General features: G+C 49.4%; 3 protein-coding genes across 4 annotated transcripts; 2 read left to right on the plus strand and 1 right to left on the minus strand.

Moving 5' to 3' along the window:
- The first annotated feature begins 1,947 nt into the window (after positions 1–1,947).
- Positions 1,948–7,604, plus strand: LOC121201398 (protein phosphatase 1 regulatory subunit 3C-B-like). The gene is made up of 3 exons (XM_041067222.1): positions 1,948–2,106; positions 4,098–4,510; positions 5,114–7,604. The coding sequence occupies exons 1-3, from the start codon at positions 2,093–2,095 to the stop codon at positions 5,698–5,700; spliced, it is 1,014 nt and encodes a 337-aa protein (XP_040923156.1). The 5' UTR covers positions 1,948–2,092; the 3' UTR covers positions 5,701–7,604.
- Positions 7,605–7,856: 252 nt separating this feature from the next.
- On the plus strand, positions 7,857–11,896 carry LOC121201587 (ankyrin repeat domain-containing protein 1-like). 2 transcript variants are annotated; one of them, XM_041067480.1, is made up of 11 exons: positions 7,857–8,020; positions 8,199–8,361; positions 8,804–8,861; positions 9,710–9,811; positions 9,948–10,085; positions 10,227–10,334; positions 10,414–10,512; positions 10,615–10,713; positions 10,827–10,925; positions 10,995–11,093; positions 11,724–11,896. In XM_041067480.1, the coding sequence occupies exons 2-11, from the start codon at positions 8,348–8,350 to the stop codon at positions 11,796–11,798; spliced, it is 891 nt and encodes a 296-aa protein (XP_040923414.1). In that variant the 5' UTR covers positions 7,857–8,020; positions 8,199–8,347; the 3' UTR covers positions 11,799–11,896. The 2 variants fall into 2 exon arrangements, with proteins under 2 accessions (XP_040923414.1, XP_040923413.1); XM_041067479.1 differs by having other exon boundaries at positions 10,827–11,093.
- Positions 11,897–12,320: 424 nt separating this feature from the next.
- si:ch1073-416j23.1 (rac GTPase-activating protein 1) lies at positions 12,321–21,887 on the minus strand. The gene is made up of 17 exons (XM_041029399.1): positions 21,670–21,887; positions 20,626–20,727; positions 19,724–19,926; positions 19,415–19,554; positions 19,058–19,133; positions 18,442–18,495; positions 17,374–17,454; positions 16,611–16,779; positions 16,100–16,242; positions 15,867–16,025; positions 15,427–15,522; positions 14,448–14,646; positions 13,983–14,088; positions 13,074–13,206; positions 12,860–12,986; positions 12,622–12,733; positions 12,321–12,451 (listed from the first exon to the last, which is right to left on the minus strand). The coding sequence occupies exons 1-17, from the start codon at positions 21,878–21,880 to the stop codon at positions 12,394–12,396; spliced, it is 2,169 nt and encodes a 722-aa protein (XP_040885333.1). The 5' UTR covers positions 21,881–21,887; the 3' UTR covers positions 12,321–12,393.
- Between the last annotated feature and the right edge of the window lie 503 nt (positions 21,888–22,390).

Here is a 22,390-nt window from a genome sequence, read left to right on the forward strand (position 1 = left end):
GTTTCTCTGCAGGACGTCTGCGGGTCAGAGACGAGTCATCTGCACATTCATTCCTCTGATGCAGCGTTTGTGCTCAGATGGAGAAGGAGAAACTACAGTAACCACAAAACTTAGAGAGCCACGTGATTGGTTCCCTCTCTGTTACATCACTGTTACTGATGAACAGCTGATGTTCTCTGTTCTAATGATGAAGAAGTTGGTTCCTGCAGTTCCACTGATCAGTGTTGTTGTTGTTGTGGGCATCAGGGTTGATCACATTGGATCATGTTGGGGCTGTTTGCACTGTTGAAGCCATAATTTCACTTATGTTGAAACTTAGTTTTAGAGACTTTTAGCACTCAGCCACAGTTTGGATGAAGAAGCTGAAGCTCCTGTTTTATAAAAGCTTTCCAAATGTTGTGTGAGTCCATAGAAACCTCTGACACTGGCAGGAACGTCTCCACATCATGTTCATGTTTTTACCATCATCATCATGTAAACAGACCTGAAGGGAGAGCAGGAGAAGCTTATCTGTCCACACCCACGTCCTCCACCTTCACCTGAGCAGACAACTGACAAACGTCCACAGTGACGTTTCGCTGGAGGCGTCTCGTGGTTTATTAGGTACACAAACTAAAACACAAACAGAACACAACCACAACATTTCCACTTCACGTCTCATTCAAACACCCTGGATCCTCAGACAGGATCCCTATGGCGCCTTTATTTAACGCAGCAGATTGCCCCCTTCAGGTCTCTGCTGGTCCTGCAGCGCCCCCTGCAGATGGAGCAGCTCTTCGGTTTATTTCACGGTACAGAGTTTCTAACTGTGACGAGTTTATGGAGCGGCAGCAGGAGCACGAGACTCGGTGTCACCGTTGTTTTTGACAGTATTACTTTGTTTTGCACAAACTTTAATAAGCACTTAAGTTTTTAATTGATGAAGATGATGTTTCTATGCAGATGATGTAACCAAAGTGTTGAAGCACGCTTCCTGTTGGACAGCAGCCTGTCTGTATGTATCGACCTCAACAACCATTAAACACGTTATTATTATTACCTGGAGGACTGGGCTGTTTGATCAGAAGCAGAATAACAAATCATCGCATTAACAACGGGATTTTACTGAACATCAAAATGTGATCAGATGTATTTTGCGGTTCTTGTTTGCAGGCAGTTCAGATTTCCCGTCGGTCCGAATCCCATCAGTGCTGCAAACAGGACGCGACGTCTCAGCTTCGATCTGAAGCGTCAGCAGGTGAACTTTTAAAAACGGAAGCAACTTTATGTCGGCTGCGTTTAGCTAACGAGGCTAACGTTGCATTTAGCTAACGAGGCTCGCACCGTGTCTCATCGGTGATGGACACAGCAGATGAAATATGAAGACTAAGCTGTCCTCATTACATCTCTCATTAGTGATCTTCAGGGGCGGCTGCTGCTCCAAAACCTCCAAGTCCTTAAAGCAGCCTGGAGACGAAGCTCTACACGTCTGTAGCCTTCCACTCGGAGAAGCGGCTTCCTGGGTCTCGGCAGTAAAATGTAAACGCGGCCAAAGTTTACTTCCTGTCTTGGACCCACATGGATCTGGTGATTGTGCGACCACTGGCGACCATGTTTCAGCTTCTTTATTCTGCTCCAGGATTTAGTGGATGAGCAGAAAGCAAAGCTTGGTCCCACAGCTCTGCACCTGCACCATCAACTGAGCTCAGAATCTTTTTGTCTGTTTGTTTTTAATGTTCACAAATCTTTTCATAAACAAACAAACAAGCTCTGCCTGTCAGAATTAAATGTTTACGTCACTGTGTCTCTTACTCTTGGGCTTGTCTGTGATTGGCGGAGACAGTGAGAAAGTGACGGTACAGACTGCTGATTGGCTCCCTCCCGCTCTCTCTCTCTCCCCACCTCTGTCTCTCTCTCTCTCTCTCTCTCTCTCTCTCTCTCTCTCAATCTCTCTCGGGGGCGTGGCGGGGCGCGCAGTGGATTTCCTCCTGAAAATGGCTGAAAAATAAAAGAAAGTAAAGTGGAGGCAGAGAGCATCTTCCCGCGGCTGCGGTTCGGTTCGGGTCGGACAGAGCTGAATTCTACCGGATTCTACTGACACAGAAACTTTTCAATGAACTGCACCAGGTAGGAGACAGACGGAAATTAAACTGCGCCACAGCATCAGCCTCGCGTCCTCCCGCGGTCCGAGTCCCAGCCGACACGGTGTCGGTGCTGACAGAGGTCCCGGACCGCAGACCAGCTCAGGGAATCAGAGGCTTCAACTGAATGTAAAACTTAAAGTATGAAGATGAGTCCTGAAATGTCTTTGTCCCCTTGGCACTGTTCGGGACATTATTGATGGGTTGAAAGAACTAGTGAAATTAAACGATATAAAAATCCTTCATATACATTTTCTTTACCTCAGCCACAGATTTATCTATTTCTGTGAAAGCTATAAAAACAAAAACTCTAATGAAATAAATAAATAAATAAAATGAAACGGGACAATGTTTATTTGGAACTGAAATATGTGTGTGTGGGTCCTGGGGGGGCATTCATCCATTCATGTTAGTGATGAATGAATTAAACTGAGAGGGAGAATCAGAGCAAAGACCTGTGTGTGTCTGACGTCTACAAACTGACCTGAGAGCAGTTCAGGCTTTAGAAACGATGCCAAAGAAGCAGTAAATAATGTTGGAGGCACACAGCGACCATCACCTGTCACAGGTGAAACTCCACAGCTCCCAGCACAATGTGCTCAAATATAAACAGGAAATGTACTTTAGTGCAGATGTGAGCTGATCCAGATGTTTGCATGATGTGAATACACAACATGCAAACACAACACTTCAGTGTCTTTGTGGTGAAACATGAGCAGCGACCTGACACATTTTCTAACCTGCTGGCTCGTTAACTGCCTCTGTGCACCTGTGGACCACCTACACAGGTAATATTACCTGCTCAGACTCAGTTGATTGATAGCTCAGTCACTCTACTGTTAGCTTTGTGGTCTGGCGAGTTGCTTTATCATTTTCATTAGTCTGTCACAGCTGATTTCCTCTGACATCCTCACGTCAGTGACGTGTTCACGGTCAAACACGAGCAAACAGAGCTGAGTTCGCTGAGCTGAAACTTATTAATGACATCAGCCACTCACAGTGCAGAGTGAGAGTCACCTGACTCACCCACCTGTTTTCACAGAGTGAATCAGAGTGTGCTGGGCTGGGCTGGGCTTACTGGTCTTCATCATTAAACACTTAAAGCAGAGGTTTTTGTTCCCACCAATGAAGAGCACACAGTCCGACCAATCAGCTGTCTGAAGACTGACATCAGTTGATTAAATAAGTCAGGTCTGGTGCGCTGCTGCTCGGTTGGAACAAAAACCTGCAGCCTGTCCCTCTGTGGGACAGTTTGGACACCTCTGCCTTAAACACACTGTCTTGTTCATAGATTGGTCCCAGCTTTATCTGACTTTATCTTATTTTACCGATATATTTACTTTATCTTATTTTATTGCATTCTAAGTTTTTCTTTTACATTGCGTGACTCTTACTGAAGTTCCTTTCTTTGTATGCACCAAATCACCAAAGCAAATTCCTAGTAATGTGAAACCCTTTAACTAACATGGCAATAACCCTGATCCTGATTCTGATCCTGATCCTGATCCTGAGTCTGATTCTGATCCTGATTCTGATCCTGAGTCTGATCCTGATTCTGATCCTGATTCTGATCCTGAGTCTGATCCTGATCCTGATTCTGATCCTGAGTCTGATCCTGATTCTGATCCTGATTCTGATCCTGAGTCTGATCCTGATCCTGATTCTGATCCTGAGTCTGATCCTGATTCTGACCCTGATCTGGGCTGTGAGTGGAGAACTGAATGAGGTGAAACAGTGACACCTGTAGTCAGATGAGGTCAGAGCAGCAGGAGATAGCGATACCTGTGTGACTCTTGGTGTCTCGTGCGAGGTGATTGGTCGGTGCCTCTGAGTTACCATGGTTCCCCTCCCCAGTTAAAGGTGCTGTGACAGCAGGAAGCCTGAGTGAAAGGCCCAGATCTCAGATCAGCTGGCTTCTTCTTCAGGTCTCAACAAACACATTAATATGAAATAAAAACCAGCTGTGTCCCTCCTCAGGCTCCTCCACATCCTGAACCCTCGCCCCGGGGCTCCATCTCCCATCATGCCCATCGACATGGCCGTGAGGATCTGCCTGGCCAGCTCACCTCCTCTGCGCTCCTTCCTCGGTAACTACGACAACCGCTGCTCGTCCTCAGCCCCTGCTCTGCTGCAACGCAATGAACCGCTGCGACCGTGTCTGAGCAGCAGCGTCACCATGGCAACCATGCCCTCACCAGCCGCAGAGCTCGGCAGCAGCTCAGCGAGGCCAGGGAAGAAGAAGAGCGTGGTGTTTGCTGACTCTCGCGGTTTGGCGCTCAGCACAGTACACGTCCTCAACGAGGCCGAGGACGACCCCCTGACCGAGCTGCAGTTCCATCTGACTGAGATAGAGTGCGCCACAGCAACGTTAAACCTGGGAGGCAACAAAGGTGAGAAGTGAAGAACAGCCAATCACTATAACGAAAACTTCATTAGAGCTGAAGCAATAACTGATCAACAGAGAACAGAAGACGTTCAGTCTGAGATCAGTGACTGATCTCTTCTTTGTCTCCGTCCACAGTGAATGGGTTAGTTTGGGGTTTTTACACATTTTATAGAATGAACTATTAATAATCAGAAAATAATCATTAGCTGCAGCTGTAAACTGACTTTTCTGTCTGAATTCTGTTAAAAAATATAAAATCAAGAAAAAGTAAAATAAAACAGCTGGTTCCATCCCCTCCACCTCTGAAGGTCACAGGTCAACAGCTCCTTTGGTACAGAGGACATGTCCAACGCCCTGAACGTCCACAGTGACAGCAGTGACCCCCGAGATGTTCTGCAGTGAAAACATGTCTGACTCTGAGTTTGTATTTTTCCTGATTTGTAGGTCGAGTGACGGCTCAGATTCTGAAGGTTGATCTGAAACCTACAAAATAATCTCTGTTCATTAAACTTTGTTTAGACCATTTATTGATATAATTAGTACATTTGATTATAACTAATCATACTAATTGATTAACCATTTTTTGCCCTTTCTGTTCCTCTTTCAGATCCTGGAGACTGTGGTATAGGTCTGGCTCTGGACTTCACTCAGCCAGCTGCAGACTATCTGGACCTGAGGAACCGACTAAAAGCCCAGCAGGTTTGTCTGGAGACCTGCTCTGTCCAGGAGCGCCTGCTCTCAGGCACCATTCAGGTCCGAAACATCTGCTTCAAGAAGTCCGTCTCGGTCCGGATCACCTTTGACTCATGGCGCTCCTTCCACGATGTTCAGTGTCGATACCTGAACAACATCTACGGCTGCTCCGACACCGACACTTTCTCCTTCTCAGTCTCGGTGCCGGAGCTCCTTGAGCCCTCCAACAGAGTGGAGTTCTGTATTCAGTACCAGACTGAGGACCAAACCTTCTGGGACAACAACCATGGGAACAACTATCGGCTTACGGTGATGGATCCAAATGGCAGCCTGACCCGGACCACTGAGGACACTGCTGGGCTGGAGATCCAGAGAGACCACATTGGAGGGAAGAGGGAGGAGATGGACTTTGATCCTTTTGGAAGTCCCAGGACGTCAGCAGGGATTTTCCCTGAGTGGCAGAGCTGGAATTTTGTAGATACCAGTGCACCCTACTGGTAAGACCGCAATGGGACACATTTTTCATGTTGCACTCCCTCTGTGTTGTTGTCAGAGATTCACTGGACCTTCACATGCCACATTATGTTCGCTGATCCACATGTAGCTGCAGAACACACGGTGCACTGTTGTCGCTTGAGTCACTTTAGCTTCCAAAAATGTTTTGTTTTATGGACTTTATGAAAGACCAGTATTAACCTCTGGATGAAGAGTGGAAGCGCTCTGACAGCCAGTTCAGCTTCAGGTAGTCAAAATGTCTAAATCTGGCACACCTGGGATTCATGCTCTCCAGACTCAGGTTGAATGAAGAACCAGGATTGGCCCAAGTGGTTCCAGCTGCAGATTCTGCGTCAAAACTGGCCTGAGTGCTGCAAACTGGAGCGGATCCTGAGCCCTCGAAACCTGAATCATATACGAAGCCCTGTAAACTTCCATCTGGTCCAGCATCAGACCCAGATCACATCTGCTATTCTGGTGCCGGAACACAGCCGAGCGTGCCGACACTCAGCCTCAGCGGGCCCGGCTCAGCTGGGAGACCTGGGATAGTGATGGGATCGTGAGACAGATCCACAGGGATTCCTCGGTGCTTCATAAAAGAGTCGCGAGAGATGCGTCAAAGAGCGTTGCTTTTTCAAAATATGTAAGTACGACGATGAGACTGAGAATCAGGAGTCACGGGACTTTTCACCTGAAGGATTAGTCAACACGGAGCCACTGTGATCTGTGAGGCTCCAAAGGTCTCACAAATTTAAGTGCTTCCTTAAAACCTCCCAAAGATTCATGATGGGTTCAAGGCCTTACAGTAAACTGTGACCTGCCCAACACCAGCAGTACTTTGCAGAAAGTTTCCACAGGTTTAATTCAACGTTGCAAAGCTTTGTGTTGCTCGTAACAGCAGAGCAGGTCCTGGTTTAAGAACCCAACATTATCAGGATGGTTGATGAGTGCAGGATTTAAAGACAAGTTTTCTATTACTGCAGACTCACCTGAGTTTTGATTCAGACTCACCTCTGTCTCTCCGAGGGGTTTTGACTCAGACTCGTCTTGATTTGGTGGGAGCTTTGACTCTGTGCTGTCTCGTGCTGGAGTCTGTGGCGTCCTCTGTAGCATGTGGCTAACAGCCTGTTTAGATTCTTCTAAGATGCTTGGAGTCCTAAAGGATTATTTCTGTAGAAGGTAGTTACATAATGATCTGAAAATGATAATGACATATTCAGTGTAGTCTCCTACTGTTGTCTTGTCATGGTAACTGCTGTAGCTGGAGAGAGGTAAAGCTAAACCTGTACATCCTGTTAGCTCCTGTAGCTATTCCAGTTTAAAAGCCTTTACTGGTTTAAAATCCACTTCCAGTGCTCTTACCCTGACTGTAGCTGTTACTGTGTGTGTTTGTGTTGGAGACTGAAGGGAAATGTAAAGTGTTAGAGTGAATGTGGGAGTTCGTGTTGTCAGTTAAAAGTCTTGTCTCATGATGCGCTCATGTCACATCTGATTGGTTGTGAAAAGCTGCTGAAGATCAGAGAAGGAAAAACACAACAAACTTTGTTTGTTTGTTTGTTGTGTTTTTCCCTCTTCAGACAGAAGCTGCGTCAGGGTGTATGTACCCAGCAGACTGCACCAGTCCTCAGCAGGATTTTAAATCAATGAAACAGAAATGGTTTTTCTTTGTTCCGACGTGATTTGAACGCAACACGCCAGCCGGATTTAGCTTGTAGCAGAAATGATGAATGGCATTTAACCTGGATAACTAGCAAGCTAACCAGCTGGTAGCATTAGCAACGGTAAGGTAAAGTGCAATGTAATGATGATGTCATGATTCTTCTGAAACAGGAAGTGATGTAAGCAGACAGTGGCTGACTGTTCTTTTTTATGAGTGTCCTTTCAGAATAAAAATCTAAAGTTTATTGTGAGTAAAGCTCAATTATGTTCATCCGTCTTTTCTCATTAAAAACATTATGACATCATCTAAGAGCTCAGTGACATTGCATCACGACCAGGGTCACGTAACGCTGGAGCAGCCACACAGATGTTACATAACAAACTGTACACACTGTGACACACACTAACACACACGCTAACACACACTAACACACACTTACTGATCCAATACAGACAGCTCAGGTTCATCTGACTGTGTGATGTTCAGCCAGGAAGACCGTGTCTCTGCTCTGTTTCCTTGTCCTCAGGACAGCTTCAGTCCTCTGGACAACAGTCCCTCCTGCTGCTGGAGTCCGTCCTCACCAGGTTCTGATGAGTAACCCAAAACCAAACTCTGCCAAAAAGATTTTACTGTTTGAGACTCAGTGGATCCACCGGATTAAATCAGGTGTGTCAGACTGTGAGCCTCCTCCTCAGGGGGGACGGAGACTTGATGGAGGGTGAGGACTGAGACAGACAACATTCAGTTCTCACAGAAGACATTTCCATCACATTTCCATTCTGCCTGTGTATTAATACAAATTCCTGCTAATAAAACTGAAGACGTTCTGCTCTGGTTACTGAAGGTCAGACGGGTCAGCAGCTGTCTCCTGCAAGTTCAACCAGCCGGGTCAAAGGTCAACAGACAAGCGCGTGTGTGAGTGTGTGTGTGTGAGTATATTAGGAGGATGGACGGAGGTGAAGCTCGTCGCCTCCTGATCAGCAGAGAGAAAACATGGAGGTGCAGAGGTGAGACCCGTTATTCTTCATTGATTTTTGATTATTGATCATTCTGGGTTCTTCTCCGTTTTACAGCCGCAGCTAATTCTTCTCATTGTTGACGGATCAGTTTCTCCAGCAGCAGCTTTGACCATAAAGTGTTGGGACGCGTTTCAGAGGCAGATCAATGTTCTGATGGACTGAGGTGCAGACGTGGTTTGGTTGAAATCTTCTGAACCAGAACCAGGATTTAACCGGAGCGGTCCGCCGGCTTTGTCACACAGCTCCGCTTTATATGGACACACAAACACACAAACACAAGACGTGGACAGACAGAGAGAGTTCATCATCCCAGCATCGACAGTATACACAACACAACACAACAGCAGCACGGAGCGCTGAGGGAAAATTTCGCTGATCAGGATTCGATGAGAACAGAAACAGACTGAGCGTTTCTTTTTCGTGTCATCAGATCTGAGCCAATCAGCTGTGAGGATGAAGAGCACGAAGAGGAAGAGGAAACAGTGGTGGTGAGCAGACTCTGCATCTCTTCTTCTTCTTTCCTCTTTATTTAATTCACTGACTAAAGTTCTGGTTCCCTCAGTTTAGTTCTGATGTTTCCACTGATCCTCGCTTCACACACATATGCTGTGTGTGTGTGGGTGTGTGTGTGTGTGTGTGTGAGACCTGTGACCTCTGACATGTGATGGGTGGATAATAAAGGTTGGCTCCAGTCCACCTGTTGCTGTCATGGTAACTGTCTGTCAGCTGATTGTCTGATGTCAGTTGACGCAAATAAAAGCTTCAGGTCGACACGTTGCCATGACAACAACAAACAAAACATCACAAACAACGAACAAAATATCAGAGATTTCAGTTCGTGGAAGAAAAACTTTGGTTCACATGGACCTGAAAGTTTTCTTAACGATTTGAAATACGGAGATCAAATGAAGCCCACTGACCTCTGACCCCCTGCACTCCGGGGAGTGATTGGCCAATAAAACGACACCAGAGAAGGTCATGTCCAACACACACGCACGCGCACACACACCCACACCCACACACACGGAGCTGTAAAAAGAGGCTGCTGTTCCTTTTTGAGCAGCTAATAAAGTTTTATACAAGACAGGAGGCATGAGTTCAGAGGTCAGAGGTCAGGTGTTCTGAACATTATTCACTGATTTTTTCAGTCTGAGTCCCTGCGGTCGTTTCTGTGACTTCACCCAGACTCTGGTCTGAACCAGCCGCCTCAGAGCGCGAGTGAAGAGCAGCAGGACAGCGTCTGTGTCAATGTCCAGGAGCGGACATCTTCAAACAACATGTGGTTTATGGAAATGGTGGGTCGGTTTCTTTTGACAATGGTCCTCTGTGTCTTCAGCAGGTGGAGGACAGAGACTATGAGTCCTCTGTGTCTGAGGAGAAGCAGGATGCTGGGACCTGCAGCAGAAACACAGACTCTGAGCCTCCCATCAGCCTCAAGGTGCGATTACCTCAACTGATCCATGAGCGAACAAAGCGTCAGAGTCCAGCTGCGGTCAGACGCGCTCTGACCGAGGTTTACGTGTTAACCCTTCATGGTCTGAACCCTCCTGTGTCTCCTGTCTGTCCCGGTTCAGACGGATAAATCCGGCCGTCTCCTCCTGGAGACTCCAGCCGACCTCCAGAACCTCCTGCTGCTGAGGAAGACCAAGAGACGGCAGAAAGCTGCTGTCAGGAGACCTGCTGCTGCTGCTCCCCCTGCTGTGCAGAGAGTGGTAAGACCCTCACACACCTGCACAGGTAACCAGGTGACCTTTGTCTTCACTGAAGCACAGACAGAGCTGATTTGGCCTTTTGGGCCTTTTGGACCTTTATCACTGAACCTGAGGACGAGTGTGTGTGTGTGTGTGTCTCAGCCTTATTACGTGGATGAAGAGGATTTCTTTAAGGCCTGTGATCAGAACCAGCAGCTGGTAATTGACAGGTACCTGTCCACAGGTGGAGACGTCAACGCCTGCGACACAGTGAGTCATTCACTCTTCACGCCTCCTGTGTGTGTTGTGTGTAGTTACTGTGTGTGTTACAGTGTGTTGCTGTGTGTAGTTTGAGCGTACAGGGCTCCACAGAGCGTGCTCTCAGGGTCACACTGACGTCGTCATCAAACTGTTGGAGGCTGGAGCGAACGTCCACAGCAGAGACAAGGTGCGCTCGGCTTCTGTGTCAGCGATTAATCCAGATCACCACCAGTTTAATCCAGATTACCACCAGTTTAATCCTCAACTAGTTGTGTCTCCTTCTGTCCAGCTGTGGTCCACATGTGTCCACTCTGCCTGTCGAAGAGGACACCTGTCTGTGCTCAAACTGCTGTTGAACCACGGAGCCGACATGACGGCAACAGACAAGGCAAAACTACTGACATCACTGCTGCTGAACCTACAGCTGTTCACTGCTCGTGTTACCATAGTTACTGTGAGGGATTTATTTATTTTGCCTGTGTGTGTGTGTGTGTGTATTAGCTGGACAGCACTGCTCTTCATGTCTCTGTGAGGACTGGACACTACGACTGTGCTGAACATCTGATTCACTGTGGAGCTGAAGTCAACACACAGGACAGAGTGAGTCAGCGCACACACACACACATGCACGCACGCACACACAGGTCTGACGTGTGGCGTCTGTTTCAGGAGGGAGACACGCCTCTGCATGACGCTATTCGACTCAACAGATTCAAAATCATTCAGCTGCTGTTACTGCACGGAGCCGACACACACATCCCCAACCAGGTAACACACACACACACACACACACACACACACACACACACACACATCCCCAACCAGGTAACACACACACACACACACACACACACACACACACACATCCCCAACCAGGTAACACACACACACACACACACACATCCCCAACCAGGTAACACACACACACACACACACACACACACACACACACACACACACACACATCCCCAACCAGGTAACACACACACACATCCCCAACCAGGTAACACACACACACACACACACACACACACACACACATCCCCAACCAGGTAACACACACACACACACACACACACACACACACACATCCCCAACCAGGTAACACACACACACACACACACACACACACACATCCCCAACCAGGTAACACACACACACACACACACACACACACACACACACACACACACATCCCCAACCAGGTAACACACACACACACACACACACACACACACACACACACACACACACACACACACACACATCCCCAACCAGGTAACACACACACACACACACATCCCCAACCAAAGCAAAGCCCCACCCACTATATTCTGTCATTAAAATGTGAGTGAAGGACGATCAGAGTGGACACCTCTCTGCCTGTCTGTCTCTCAGGATGGACGTCGTCCCCTGGACGAGGTCTTCCAGTGGCAGGACGAAGCGAGGAGTCTCCTCCTGCAGCAGAAGTGACGGCTCCTCGTTCTGTCGATTATTGATGTTCATGTTGTATCTGGGACCTTGAACACGTCGTGATCCATTATGTTCACTCTGCTTTAAAAAATCTTCAGTCCGAAAAATAAACGGTCTCCCAGTCTTCTGTCTCAGTGTCTTTTTCCTGTCCTGTCAGCGTCCCCCACAGGCTGCACATTTCACTGCAGCCGCAGTGTGAGGATGTTTCTTAGGTGAACGTCCACCTGAGGGACAACGAACAGTAAAGACTCGTCCTCTGGAGAGCAGGAAGGACATCAGGACGCTCCCTGATCATCTGACGATCAGTCCAGTGAAAGACGTCACAGACCTGCAGACAAATAAAACCAACAATTGTCTCTGAGTTCAATATTTTACTTTTATTTCAAGTTTCTCACAAACAGAAGGTGCAGGTTTAATTTTCCAGTTTCCGATGCAGAGTGAGTCCAGTGTGACGCCGAAACATCAGAGCAGCTCGTCCACACGCACAGAGACACGCCACAGCTTCAACCGTTAAAATGTCCCGCCCACTTCCTGCAGCCGTACAGGCGGGCGGGGGGGTCGTACAGGCGGGGGGGGTTGTACAGGTGGGCGGGGTTCAGCTGGGGGATGTGAAAAACCTCCTGGGAGCTGGGAGTCCTGGTTCAACTCGACCGCTGAGGACAGAAAACAGAACCAACAGAGAGACGTTAAAGAGGAAACAGGAAGTCACAGGTCTGACATCCTGTCTCTGTGTTCTACAGTGTCCTGCCAGCTCTGTGCGGCTGGTCTTTGTTAATCTGTGTCTGTCTGTGTCTGAGGTGGACGTGCTCTGCTGTGGACTTACCTGCTGGTGAAAGCATGTCCCAGGTTCCTGATCCTGCCTCTCAGGGATCCTCTGCTGGGAGTTTTGTAGTAACTGTTCAGCTCTGGAGACGTCAAAGGCTGAAACAACCGACCTGAAAAAGAGGAAGAGACAAGATCTTTCGTCCTATTCCAGAGGGACCACACTGCCCCCCCCCTCGTCTTAGTTTCCAGCGTCCTCTCTGGACTCCTTTTAATCATGGTTGGTGCTGTAAACCCACCATGTCCATTGTCCTGGCTGCAGGTCTTATTGGTGGAGGACGAGGCTGAGATTTGCTCGCTGTCCGTCTGGACAGCGAGGACACGTCTCCAGTAGTCCTCAGGGAGGGACAGCAGCCGACAAATAACCTGAGCAAAAAGCGACAGGTTTACTGAACCAGTGAGGACGTGATCCTGAACACGACTCAGACACCGCACACGCACAAAGACGCTGACCTTCGGCTGCGTGTTTGTGTCTCTCATGATGGTCGACGGAGACGGCTCAGACATCCCGTGTCCTACGATGGTTGGTCCAAAGACCCGAGCCAGATTATTCCGGTCCATCTCACAGCGGGGGCTGCGCATCACTCTGAGACACACAACAACAACAACAACACGACATCAACACGGCAACAACACGACATCAACACGACATCAACACGGCAACAACACGACATCAACACGGCAACAACACGACATCAACACGGCAACAACACGACATCAACACGACATCAACACGGCAACAACACGACATCAACACGACAACAACACAACAACACGACATCAACACGACAACAACACGACATCAACACGACATCAACACGACATCAACACGACATCAACACGACATCAACACGACATCAACACGACAACAACACAACAACACGACATCAACACGACAACAACACGACATCAACACGACATCAACACGACAACAACACAACAACACGACATCAACACGACATCAACACGACAACAACACGACAACAACACGACATCAACACGACAACAACACGACAACAACACGACAACAACACGACATCAACACGACAACAACACGACGGAACGTCACAGGTCTGGGTTTTACTCTGATGTCCTCACATCACTGTGCTGTTCTGATCATTATGTGACTAAAATGACAATGATCTGTCCTCTGTCCTCCAAACACACTCATCATGATGTTCCCTGATTTTTCTGAGTCTGAATCTGCACTGGACTGAGGAGGAAGAGGAGGAAGAGGAGGAGGAGGAGGAGGAAGAGGAGGAGGAAGAGGAGGAGGAGGAAGAGGAGGAGGAAGAGGAGGAAGAGGAGGAGGAAGAGGAGGAGGAGGAAGAGGAGGAGGAGGAGGAGGAAGATGGTTCTTACTTGTGTAAGTGCAGCATGAGGAAAGCCAGAGTGTCTCTGTTGGCCGTCGGCAGCTCGGCGATGGCCTGGCAGATGACGGCGGAGCTGCCGTCCTCATTAGGCAGCTCTGAAATACAGACGGTGAGAACTGATGTGAGCTGATCTCAGATCAGTGCGTCCATGTCCAGGTCCCTGAGAACACTGATGCTCAGCTGGGTTTGGTTCTAACACCCGGCCTTTGGTCTGCAGGATGAACCAAACTCAAGCCTGAGAATCAGGACGTGAAGATGAAGGTGAAGAGGTCTGATGGAGTCGCTGCTTCATCTGCTCTAACTCTGCTTCAGTGGGGATGTGATGGTTACTGATACTGTGGAGTGCGTCTGTAACATCCTGCTGTCAGAACCTCATTCAGAAAACTCAGACTTTTAGATCTGAGGACAATCAGCAGAGAAAGGAGTCTGACGCTCTGAGGCTCAGCCTTCGTACCTGAAGCCTCCATGAAGGTCCTGTGCAGCCGGAACGTGATCAGAGGCTCCCTCAGCTTCCTCAGAAAGTCTTTGAGCAGTCCACACAGCACGTGGACGTCGTGGACTTTACTGAGCACCAGCGGAGTTTTCCCCTGAAGGAAGCGATCTCTGAGCTCCTTCACCACACGCTCCCCCCCAGGGACTCTGTACAGGCCCCTCTGCAGATAGACAGACAGGGAGGGAGACAGGCAGGCAGAGAGACAGACAGGGAGAGAGACAGACATGAGCAGTTGAAACCCTTTGGAAGGTTCAGACTTGTGAAGTGCACAGTGACAGCAGCGCCCTCTGCAGGAATCCACACTGAGGATGAGCGAAGCTTTTTGAGCGCCACAGCGACTGTGTGTTTATTGTGTCACTTCCTGTGTGATGCACACTCCTCATAGAACTGAGGTTACACTCAGGTGAGTTATTATTCCTCTGTCTGAGCTAAAGAAGCTTCAGTCTCTGTTCCTCTGCTCATCCTGAGACATCTCTGCGGTCTGATCACTTTATTTTGAAAAGGAGCTGAATTTTTAACTGTCTTCCTGTTTGAACAGAGATGTGGAGGGAAAACTCAGACAGCCAATCCCAGCTCTTTCAGCGACCCTGAGGTGGAGCTGGGATTGTGAGGATCCTGCAGGTGCGTCAGGTCTGAGTCCGGCTCAGCGGAGTTCACGTCCTTTTCACACACAAAACTAATTTCACACAAACTAAAACTTTTCACGAATGTCAGGAGACGAACGTTCGTCCTCTCATTGGTCGGCTGTGTCGGACTGGAGGAGGATCAGGAAACCAGTCTAGATCCCAGCTGATCTGACCCCTCCACATCCCAGCATGCAAAGCGCTCCTGACTACAGGAGCCTGTTTAGGTCAAACTCGCAGAGTCTGGTTTGCAGTTCAGATCGAGCTTGAATCACTGAATTTATCTGTGAGCAGAGCCAGACCTGTTTGGTCCTCACCTCCTCCAAACCCCTTCGTTCAATCTCAGCCACACAGTCTGTGATCAGACGGGGAATTCTGGGACGAGTCACAGGAGCGAAACCCTCCAACGAGTCCTGAAGAGGAAGAAACCACATGTGAGCCGGGCCTGCTTGGTCTCGCTCAGACCGGATTCCTGTCCTGTCGGCATCTTTCACCGAGCAACTCAAAGAACTTCAGAAAATATGAAAAAGTAAGTTTGAACACAGTCAAAGATAAAACGAGAATAAAACCATCAGTAAAAGAAGTGAGAGTCGGAGCAGACGGGTCGGGACGAGGCGTGGAGCTGTGTTCAGGCTGTGCAATAAGAACCAAAACCTTTCAGCCAATCAGGTGGAAGCATGCTAACATCAGCGTACAGGAACCAACACCGTGACAGAAACATGAGCCGTGTCCGAGCGTGGGCTCAGAGCTTCGGTACCGTCTGAGCTGAACTTCCTGCCGAAGCAGCCGAGCAGCCGTCCGGGAACCTTAGTTTGCACTCTGGATGAGCGACCACGCGGCAGTTTCTGCACTTCACCGCCATCTTCCCGAAGCGGATCCTTTTACCGCACGGCGAGCACGTCTCAGGCCGGATCACCTGGACAAAGGCAGAGAGATTTCACTGACAGAGTGCACGGTCTCGGCGTGTCTGTAATCTCAGGGACAACGTACCGTTTTTGAAAGGAAAAGGTGTTTCTGGGTTTTCTCGGCTCTGCGGGGACGAGCCGCTCCGGCTGCGGAGCTCTGCTCAGGCTTAGCTTCGGTTTCAGGCTCAGTCGGAGGCTCGTCGCAGGGAAACCACACTGAGGTTTGGTCTGAGGATGAATCAACAGCACATGGTTTTACTGACGTTTCATTAATCATTTCATTTTCCCAGCAGCACCTGGGCCTGATGTTCAGGACGGAGCGGCGTCAGCTGCACAGAACGTTTCTACACGTTACTGCTCAGAAATCATTTCAGTCACTTCTGTTGTTTTCTCAGTGTGATGGTGAAACATCTGTCCCAGCATCACACTGATCAATAACCCAATCAATCAGTTTAACAATCAGAGTTTGATCAGTCGACTGTGTGTCGGTGTTCGACCCAGATTCTGGTTCTGATCATTGAAAAATAGAAAGTTCAGCTGCAGAGCTTCACACCAACCTGACGGGAGCACGAATAAGAAAACGGCTCTGGACTCACCTCCCCCTCCTCCTCCCCCTCCTCCCCCTCCTCCCACTGAGACAGCACACTCCTGGGTGATGGTCCGGACCAGGTTTTCAGGGGTCTCCTGTGTGATTCCCAGCACCATGTGGATCTGACCTCCGGTCTCAGGAGTCGTCACGGACGCCTTCACTACCGTCTCCACCTCCTGAATCACACAAACTCAACTTCAGACAAAGCTCAAAGAGTCCAGGTTCTGCTGGTCCTGGATCAGATTCACAGGTTGAAGCTAACACTTGTTTTCATGTCTGATCGATCTTCTGTTCCCGCCTCTGACTCGCCTTCAGCCTCGTCACTTCCTGTGAGCTGTGTCTGCAGCGCGTACACCTGACCGCTGCAGGTGAACTCTGACCAGCTCCAACATCAGCGAGCACACACGATGATAATGAGCACGAACCTCAGTGACATAAAACAGATCGCGGCCGTTTCCTGTGTAACCAGAACTTTTACTTACGATTCTATAAAAACATTTTGTTGCTAATATTTTTGTACATGTACTAAATATCTGGCGTTTCACTTTGACCTGAGTGACGGCGTCGACCTGACACACGCACGGTGGCGCGAGGAATCAGAGGCGTGTGTGCAACTCACACACAATGTAAATCTGCTGTCACGACACCTGAACGGAACATTTCTCATTTCACACATTCTTTCTCAGAACATCAGCAACAGGTTAAAACATCTGGGAACATCTGTTTCCCGTGAGCTCGCCTCATTGATGAACACAGACGTTTATAATCACCTTCTCTACTGCAGACACGTTAGCGCTGCTTCGGCCTCGCTTCCCCCCCTGAACGCCGGCCGCCGGCCCCATGGATGAGCGCTGCAGAGGAACAACAGAGCCAGAGATCAGTGTCCGCGGTAAGACCAGCAGTACCAAGGACAAAGTTAAAACTGGAACCAGTTTAGACCAAACAGTAACATGAACATACAAAACACACACATTTACAAAAACACTGACTTTACAGGTCGCTCCGCAGACCAGTGTTTCCTTTAGCCCTCAGCCTTGTCTTACAGGAAGAGCCAGCACGTTCGCTCGCTGAGCTGTCACTGTCAGTTTATCACTGTGCAGCCTTCCCAACATGAGATCAATATTACAGTGTGTGGAGCTCAGTGTGGGGGGGTCTCACTGTGGAGGTGTCTCAGTGTGCAGGTCTCAGTGTGCAGGTCTCAGTGTGCAGGTCTCTCAGTGTGCAGGTCTCTCAGTGTGGAGGTGTCTCAGTGTGGAGGTGTCTCAGTGTGGAGGTGTCTCAGTGTGGAGGTGTCTCAGTGTGCAGGTCTCTCACTGTGGAAGTGTCTCAGTGTGCAGGTCTCTCAGTGTGGAGGTGTCTCAGTGTGGAGGTGTCTCAGTGTGGAGGTGTCTCAGTGTGGAGGTGTCTCAGTGTGCAGGTCTCTCACTGTGGAAGTGTCTCAGTGTGGAGGTCTCTCAGTGTGGAGGTGTCTCAGTGTGCAGGTCTCTCAGTGTGGAGGTGTCTCAGTGTGCAGGTCTCTCACTGTGGAAGTGTCTCAGTGTGGAGGTGTCTCAGTGTGGAGGTGTCTCACTGTGGAAGTGTCTCAGTGTGGAGGTCTCTCAGTGTGGAGGTGTCTCAGTGTGCAGGTCTCTCAGTGTGGAGGTGTCTCAGTGTGCAGGTCTCTCACTGTGGAAGTGTCTCAGTGTGGAGGTGTCTCAGTGTGGAGGTGTCTCACTGTGGAAGTGTCTCAGTGTGCAGGTCTCTCACTGTGGAGGTGTCTCAGTGTGGAGGTCTCACAAACAACAAGAAGCAACAAACATGCTGAGAATCTGTGGACGCAGGACACGTGTCCATCTCACCCTCTTTTCTCTGGCTCGAGATCTCAGAGGTTTAATCACAGTCGTGTCCAGATCCTGAAACAACAGAAAAACATCAGTTTATCCGCCATCAGCACAGGGACGCGATGGCGTACGACTCGTTTCCTGCACACACGACGTCTTCAACCTCCAATCAGGATTTAGCACCAACGAACGGAGCTGCGTCCTTAAACTCCACCCAGCATACAGCATCCCAGTAGGAAAGATTTCCCACAGACTTCTTTACCTGCTTTCGTTTCCATCTGACTCGTGCTGTGTCAGTGCTGACTCATGCTGTGTCAGCGCTGACTCATGCTGTTTCTGCAGTAAATCATTGAAAAACAATTCCTGATGTAAAATTCATTAAAATATCATGATATAATTTTGAGGCTATATTGCCCACACCCACATCAGGGTTTCATTCATTCGTTCATTCATTTCAAAATTCAAGGACGTTGTCCTCGTACGAACTGGTCTTAGGTATTTTATGCGTCAGCTCTCTGAGCTGCTGCAGCTCCATTTTCATAGGAACTAAAACCGACAGAGGAAGTGAAAGTCGAAGCGTGAACGTCTGAAACAAACGTCTTGCTCCGTGAAAAAAACCTGTTCATGTTCGTACCACGTCGTCGTCCGTCCGATCGTAGCTGATGTCAGAGTGCGACAGGAACGAAGACTCGTCGATCACAGACAACCTGAAGGAAAACACAGAAAGATGTTTCGTTACTCAGACTCAGCCCAACTCCCCGCTCAGCTTTCACTCTGAGCAGCAGCAAACGCTCGGACTCACGACTAACTCTGATGAACAGCTGATTTAAAGTCGGAGCTCTGTCCTTCACTGACCACAGAACCTGGTCCAGGATCGATAAAGAGCCCGAACGTGAAAACCAGATTTAATGCTACGTTTAAACGGCTCCTGGTTCCTCATTGGTCCAAACAGACTCAAGTGTCTCTGATCTTGACCAATCAGTTCACTTCCCTCTTGCTGCTCCTGTGCAGAGTCACGTTTCCTCCTTTGTGTTCAAACGTGGCCAGAAGAGATTTCTGCTCCTCGTTCAGACAGGCGCTGGATTTACTGTCGTGGACCAGGATGTCACACATGAGCTGCATCTGTCTCTGCTGCAAACGTCACGGACAAGAAAACGAGGGTCAGAGTGCTGTTAGCGCCTCCAACAGGCCGAGAACGTCTCCGTCCCTGCACTCTGAACATGTCAACTTTGTCCCGAAGGAGGCGCTAAACTCTCCATAAAGTCTGCCTTCTAACTTCCCGTCTTTCTTTGGGACTCACCAGGTATTGGTAGTCAGCTTCCAGCTTGTAACGTTTCTTCATCTCCACGTCCAGCTGGTTCCGAGCGTGTTTCAGTTTGACCTCCAGAGCAGCTTTGGCCACGTCAGACTTCACCAGCAGCTCTTTGTACTTCTTCAGCTCCAGCTCGGCCTGCATCCACCGCTTCCTCACCGCCTCGAAGTTTCTCACCACTTCAACAAACTCTGAAAGGTCAGACACAAAAAATCAGCGTCCACAGCCTGAGGGTGGAGACGTGCAGAGACACTGGACAGACGGTGCTGCGCCAGCAGCACCGTCTGTCCAGACGGTGCTGCTGGCAGTTTAGGTGAGGTGAAGCAGTTTAGGTGAGGTGAGTTAGTTTAAATAAATCTGACCTGAATTTAAACCTGAGAGCAACAAAGATCCACACACACACACACACACACACACACACACACACACACACACACACACACACACACACACACACACAGGCCATTTAAATCAAACAGGATTTATGTTAAAGCCAGAAAATAAACTGTTTTGTGTTTTATAGAAACTGATTTTATGGATTTGATTTCAGTTCATGTTTCCTGCTTTGGTTCAGTGACGTTGCAGCTGCTGTACGCTGAAAACACGTTAGACCTTTGATCTGTTTGTTCGTCTCTGTCCTCGACCTCTGTCCCCCACCTCTGTCCCTGACCTCTGTCTCAGACACGAGTCTGAGCTGTATTTAAATCACATGAGGACCCTCCTGCTCTGGGTTTCAGTCTGATACTGGTCCAAGCTGCCAACTAATCTTTAGCATGGACCAGGTGAGTGTGGAGGATCTGTTTCCATGGTAACTGAGGTCAGACTGAGTTAAGCCTCCTGCAGCAGACTAACTGTTCCCGGCTCAGAGTGTTTTAACGAACCACACTGACCTCGTTCAGCACTGAGGGCGTCCTCCTCCATGGTGATCCTCTGGAGACAAAGGGCCAGCAGCTCCTCCACGATGATCCGAGACTCACCCATCACTGCTCCGTCTGACAAATACAGATGGATTTATTGATATCTGAACGATCATCAGACAGAAAATCCCCGTGAGCAGCTGATCCAGCAGAGACCTGCTCAGAGGAAACCGGTCACTGAGACAAGCTCAGAAACCTGCTCTCTGAACCCTGCCTGCAGGCTGTCAGCTGGAGGGAGGCGCTGAACTCTGTTCGCTCTGGTTTAGTCTGTGGCAATCTGCGGTCTGTGGCAGTCTGTGGTCTGTGGCAGTCTGTGGTCTGTGGCGGTCTGTGGCGATCTGTGGTCTGTGGCGGTCTGTGGTGGTTTGTGGCGGTCTGTGGCGGTCTGTGGCGGTCTGTGGCGGTCTGCGGTCTGTGGCGATCTGTGGTGGTCTGCGGTCTGTGGCGATCTGTGGTCTGTGGCAGTCTGTGGTCTGTGGCGGTCTGCGGTCTGTGGCGGTCTGCGGTCTGTGGCGATCTGTGGTGGTCTGCGGTCTGTGGCGATCTGTGGTCTGTGGCAGTCTGTGGTCTGTGGCGGTCTGTGGCGGTCTGTGGTGGTTTGTGGCGGTCTGTGGCGGTCTGTGGCGGTCTGTGGTGGTCTGTGGCGGTCTGCGGTGGTCTGTGGCGGTCTGCGGTCTGTGGCGGTCTGTGGTCCGTGGTCTCGGACAGGCCCTAACCTCTGTTTTCCTGTCTGGAGTCTTCACAGATCTGAGAGCGGGTTTTAATCAGAGCTCAGTCTCTGGGAGGGACCGGGCCTGAACCGGAACCTGACCAGGAATCAAACGGACTTGACTTCATAGAAAGTTCACCTGCACCGCACGCGCTACCGGTAGCATAATGACTCACCACGTGACGGTCACCTGTGCGTTTAACACCGCGCTCTGACAGGTGAACGAGAGGGATGCGTTCGTGTTTCAGGCCACAGACACATGATGAAATGATTAAATGAATGAATGAAAGAACGAAGTTTGAACTCACGGCGGGTCGCTGACACGCTGCAGCTCCGTCTCTTCCTCTTCTCTGTTTCATAGCGAAACAACTTTACAGGTTCACACCGCCACCTGCTGGGCGGGGGTGGAGCCAACATGGAGGACAAAGCCCGCCAGGACCGAACCCGCTGCTTCATCTGAGGTCCTGTCCTGTGATGGTATGTGTGTGTCCTCATGTCTCCGTCAGATGCTTTGTCCATGTGTCCGTGTGTCCATGCACATCGCACACTGAAATGTGAAGGTCTGAGCTCTGACCGTGCTCTGATTGGTCCGTCTCTGTGGATCAGTGTCCGTGCTGCCAGATGTTGATCACAGCTGTCGCAGTTGGGCCTCTCCTCTGCCGTAAACTGCGGTTCGTGCTGGTTTCATCCGTTTCTCTGCTTATTCATGACCCTGAACTAAAACCTGAGCAGGGAACCAACGAACCTGCGCTTCATGGTCAGTCCCTGTGTGTGAGGTCCTCTGACCTCTGACCTCTGACAGCTGCTCCTGGACTCTGAGCACATGATGGTTTCTGTCTCTGATCGTAACCACGCTGGTTCCTGACGAGTTTCTCCTCCACGCTCGCTGAATGGATCACACAGCACATCCTTCTCTCTGTATCCGTTTTGCCTTATGTGATTGGTCGATGCAGCGCCTGGCCCGATGACATCACTGTGTGAATTGAACCAGATGTTCAGGTGAACGGGAGGCGCTGCAGGTGAGTCTGA

Source organism: Toxotes jaculatrix, chromosome 21, assembly GCF_017976425.1.
Source record: "Toxotes jaculatrix isolate fToxJac2 chromosome 21, fToxJac2.pri, whole genome shotgun sequence".
Lineage (NCBI taxonomy): Eukaryota > Metazoa > Chordata > Actinopteri > Toxotidae > Toxotes > Toxotes jaculatrix.

Coding starts and splice junctions, on each gene's coding strand:
- LOC121201398 (XM_041067222.1), top strand. Junction 4,511..5,113: donor AAACCTGGGAGGCAACAAAG/GTGAGAAGTGAA, acceptor TTCCTCTTTCAG/ATCCTGGAGACTGTGGTATA.
- LOC121201587 (XM_041067479.1), top strand. Junction 10,086..10,226: donor CCCCTGCTGTGCAGAGAGTG/GTAAGACCCTCA, acceptor TGTGTGTCTCAG/CCTTATTACGTGGATGAAGA. Junction 10,335..10,413: donor ACGTCAACGCCTGCGACACA/GTGAGTCATTCA, acceptor TGCTGTGTGTAG/TTTGAGCGTACAGGGCTCCA.
- si:ch1073-416j23.1 (XM_041029399.1), bottom strand. CDS start 21,880: ATGGACAAAGCATCTGACGGAGACATGAGGACACACACATACCATCAC. Junction 16,243..16,610: donor AGGGGGAGGAGGAGGGGGAG/GTGAGTCCAGAG, acceptor ATTCATCCTCAG/ACCAAACCTCAGTGTGGTTT. Junction 14,647..15,426: donor AACGAAGGGGTTTGGAGGAG/GTGAGGACCAAA, acceptor GTCTATCTGCAG/AGGGGCCTGTACAGAGTCCC.